The sequence below is a fragment of the Chiloscyllium punctatum genome, chromosome 36 (assembly GCF_047496795.1).
Source record: "Chiloscyllium punctatum isolate Juve2018m chromosome 36, sChiPun1.3, whole genome shotgun sequence".
In the NCBI taxonomy this organism is placed as follows: Eukaryota; Metazoa; Chordata; class Chondrichthyes; order Orectolobiformes; family Hemiscylliidae; genus Chiloscyllium; species Chiloscyllium punctatum.
In genome coordinates this window covers 6,015,136-6,019,136 of record NC_092774.1, presented here as the reverse complement: position 1 = coordinate 6,019,136, position 4,001 = coordinate 6,015,136, and the positions used below count along the sequence as shown (strand labels likewise).

The 4,001-nt window shown below is 42.1% G+C and overlaps 1 protein-coding gene across 1 annotated transcript; it reads right to left on the bottom strand.

The window, feature by feature from the left end:
* Window positions 1-500: 500 nt before the first annotated feature.
* LOC140461086 (probable G-protein coupled receptor 139) lies at window positions 501-1,328 on the bottom strand. The gene has a single exon (XM_072555863.1). The coding sequence runs from the start codon at window positions 1,326-1,328 to the stop codon at window positions 501-503; it is 828 nt and encodes a 275-aa protein (XP_072411964.1).
* Window positions 1,329-4,001: the final 2,673 nt, after the last annotated feature.

Genomic DNA, 4,001 nt, shown 5'->3' with positions numbered 1-4,001 from the left:
CGAGTAATGGAAAGGAATGGAGGGTCGACTGAAGGAAGGAAGGAAGGAGGGAAGGACAGAAGGGTGGAAGGACGAATCATATACTTTTGAAGAAACTGTGGACTTTACAATCATTTTATCCAAAATTAGCAACGAATGAGCACAGTAGGATTCAAATTAAAAGAAAAGGTAAAGACGAATAAGGAGAAACATTACCTCACTTGTTATGACACGAGGGATAATTATTGACCAGGGTTGCAGAGAGAAATCTCTTTTCATTTTGAAGTAGTAAGGGTGGAATATTTTACGTACTTGCTGAGCTAATAGGAACAATCCTTGAGTAAGCATCCATAATGGACAGCTGGACGTTCAAATCTTTTTGAGCTGGCAACAGGAAACTACTGGAACAACTTACAGTTCTCCCACAGACCTGAAGCCACGAATGGCTGATTCTGGGAGAGGGTTTTACATGTCTAAAGGGAAGTACTGGCAAGATGTTCTGCACATTTTTCTTTCTACCACTAAGTGCTGGCCGTCAACATTTGGAAGGGGCGCTTCAGCATTTTCTCGAGTTCTTCCCGGAACATTTTCTGTGATACCACGAAGATGAAGATGTTGTTGCAGGAGCTGAGTAAGGTGAGAATGTTGGTTGTCTCTTGAAGGATATACTTGGGTTCGTTGAAATTCCGTTTGCCAACATACTCCTCACCGGGAACCATTCTGTGGAGAAAGCGTACGATATAAGTAACCCACAAGAGGAGGAAACTAAGAGAGATGGCAAAGAGCAGGAAAATGCACCTCTTGCGGTTCACCATCTCTAAGTCTCCATCTTTTCCAGCTCTGCGGAGTCTCTCACGGGCTCTGTTGGCCATTGCAATGTGACTTATAGTGAGGGCGTTGAACAGCACAATGAGGAACAATGGAAGCAAGGGGACTAGTATATTGTTTAAATATCGGTAGACCTGCCAACTGGGCGAAGTGTGGAATATCGACTTGATATCACAGAACCAGGGCACTGCATCGAGTATATACATGGGCTTGTAGATGAAGTAGAAAGGGACGTTCTTCATGCAGAGTAGGACAGAGATGAACCCTATGACCCGTGACGCAGTTTTCTTTGTGCAGCATTTGGTCTTGAAATTCTGGCAGCAGATGGCCACAAAACGGTCGAAGGTGAAAGCCACTGTCAGCCAGACGGAGCAATCTCGCGTGGCGTAGATCAGCACAGCACTGAGGCTGCAGCCAGGGGTGGTGGACAGAACGCTGTAGCTAAAATAGATGCGGCCAATCCAGTTGAGGATACATCCACTGATGATAACTAAGAAATCAGCGACGGCTATTGCCAGCATTTAGCAGGTGATGCATCGGGAGAGACCACAGCATCCTTGATATAAGATAATAATCGCTAACACGTTTGCTATGGAAGATGAAGAAAGAGTGAGATAGATGATACCAAACAATCTCCAAACGCCAGACAGCAGCCACATGCAGTCTGACACTGAAAGAGACATAATCCATCGAATTTCCGTGCTGAGACTCAGACTCAAATTCAGACCTTTCAAAATTGTTGGTAATTGCTCAATATCCATTGCTGGATTAAACACTTGTTCGTATAGGAATAACTGCAAACTTCTCTGCTCCAAGTTCTACTCTGACAACTGAGACATATGGGGACCTGGTTGAAGTCCGTTATATAGACAAAACATTGGATATTACGGATATTCAGCCAGATCGTGAAGGCAACGAGCATATTATTATGAAGAATAAAAACATGGCTGAGTTAGAACAGCCTGCTTACCGGGTGCACCAATAAAAGCGAGAAATGGATAGAAAATTGCCAAGAACAGCCCATTCGCTGGCCCATGCATATTTTTTTTTCAGCGATTGAAGGGATTACCGAATTTCCAGACTGCAGCCCTGACATACATTCGAGGTGCCCCTCATTTATCCTAAATGGGAATCTCCAGAGGGGCAATTCAGTTAGAACGTGCACGTCAGGTGCAGTTCTGCCAACAAAAAAAACAAAATCTCTTATCTTCCATTTGTAACATTGCTAACGGAAATCTGCAAATCGAAAAAAATAGAAGGGCAATAAGTTGGCTGCAAAGTCTGTCTTCAACTCTCACCACACGTAGAGTTCTTGAATTAAAACTATGCTGAGACCCCCATCGCGAACCTAAAACCATCACTCATTATTTAGAGGTTGCTCTAAATATCTCAAGAATCTTTCATCTTTTCAGTTCATGTATTTTTCTTTGCTTTTTGATTTTTACAAAGTGAGTTCACTTATCCATGGCTGAATGCTCACAGTATGTTTTAAAATACTAAGGAAGGCATCTGAGGAGGTCACCATCACAGTCAAATACTGAGCAATGTAGAAACTGCAGAGCATTTATTTGTTCTGCAAGACCACAAAATCAGTAAGTGCCACCAGGTGTTGGAGGTTCTTATTGAATTTCTGATGTGTTGATAGATGTTAATGGCCTGGTGCAGTATAAATAGAGACAACATGAGGTAAAGTGATAACTGAAACATGATTTTGAATAATGGTATCATGCTCATTTGCTGAACTGTTGGTGTCCGTAAGACAAGGGTCATTGTGCTGAAAATATATTGAGCTGTAACAGGAAAGGCACTACTAAGGGAGATTTGTGCAATGGAACGTAGAATTATATATTATCGAATATAACAACACATGACACAGAGCTGAACATAAGGAGATAAAAAGCGACATATACAGTAGAGTAGATATTTGGTACCATGTAATAATAAGTAAGGCAGCTCATGCAAGATAAACTGAGACAAAAAAATGAAGGAATAAATATGTAGTTGAATAACAATACAGAAACGCTGCAAAACAATAACGACCAAGGAACAGGAGAATCGACGTTTCGGGCATTAGCCCTCCTTCAGGAAACGTCGATTCTCCTGTTCCTTGGATGCTGCCTGACCTGCTGCGCTTTTCCAGCAACACATTTTCAGCTCTGATCTCCAGCATCTGCAGTCCTCACTTTCTCCCCAATGACGACCAAGGAAAGGCCTCATTCAATGTATGTTCAAACCATTTTCAATGAATGTTTCAGTCACTCTCTGATTATTTACGAATGGGTACCGAGTAACTAAACAGTCTCGACTCAAAAGGACAGACTTGAATAATCTCCTCTTGAATTTTGAGAAGTGACTTTTCCCAGCATTTGTATATGAACCCTGGTTAATGTTTTAATTGGTAAGAAGTCTGACACATTCACAGCGTAGCAAATGATGCAATATATATCATGACTAAGCATGCATCTCGAAACAGTGTGTCTCACTCCTATTTGGCGTGGGTGCACTTTACTTGCAAGCGTTCTCCTGTTGCTTTGTCCACTGAGCGAAGTGACCTGATGACTGCTAGTTATGGAGTCATAATAGTTTGCAGCATAGAAGGCAACTTTCCGCCCGGATACTCTGCACAGGTGAAAAACAAGGGCCTAACTATGCTAATCTCATTCTCCAGCTGTTAGCCCATAGCTTTGTTTGAGTTGGTACTGCAACCATTTATTGAAATACTTCTTAAAAGTTATGAGGAGCTCTGTTTCTGCACAGCTTACATGCCGCGAGTTCCAGAACACCAAGAGATTTGGAATCCCATACATTTCATAATTTTACATGAGTGTGCATTTAGGATCAATGTTCAGAGGACTGACATAATACAGAGACAAGCTACCGAATGGTGTCCAAAATGACATCCCGGTGAACCTCAGGAGAAAGCCTGACAGAAAAAGGGCCAAGAGAGAATGTGACTTCAGAAACCAATGGTTCCCATGTGTGGTGGGACATGATGATCGAAGCTGCCGGGAAGAGAACAAGAAGACATTATCCCTGCATGATGTTGAGGCAGTAACATTTTTGATCGCAGATAAATGCGCAGAACAATTGCACACCGAGACAGACAGGAAAGCAAGAATGGAATAAACACGAATGTAGCAGTTAAAGCTTTATATTGCTGTTATATGCAGCTCAATTGTTTTCTCTCAGTTCAA

What these genes read in the sequence shown, in the direction of transcription:
- LOC140461086 (XM_072555863.1), bottom strand. Translation starts at nt 1,328, where the DNA reads ATGCTGGCAATAGCCGTCGCTGATTTCTTAGTTATCATCAGTGGATGT.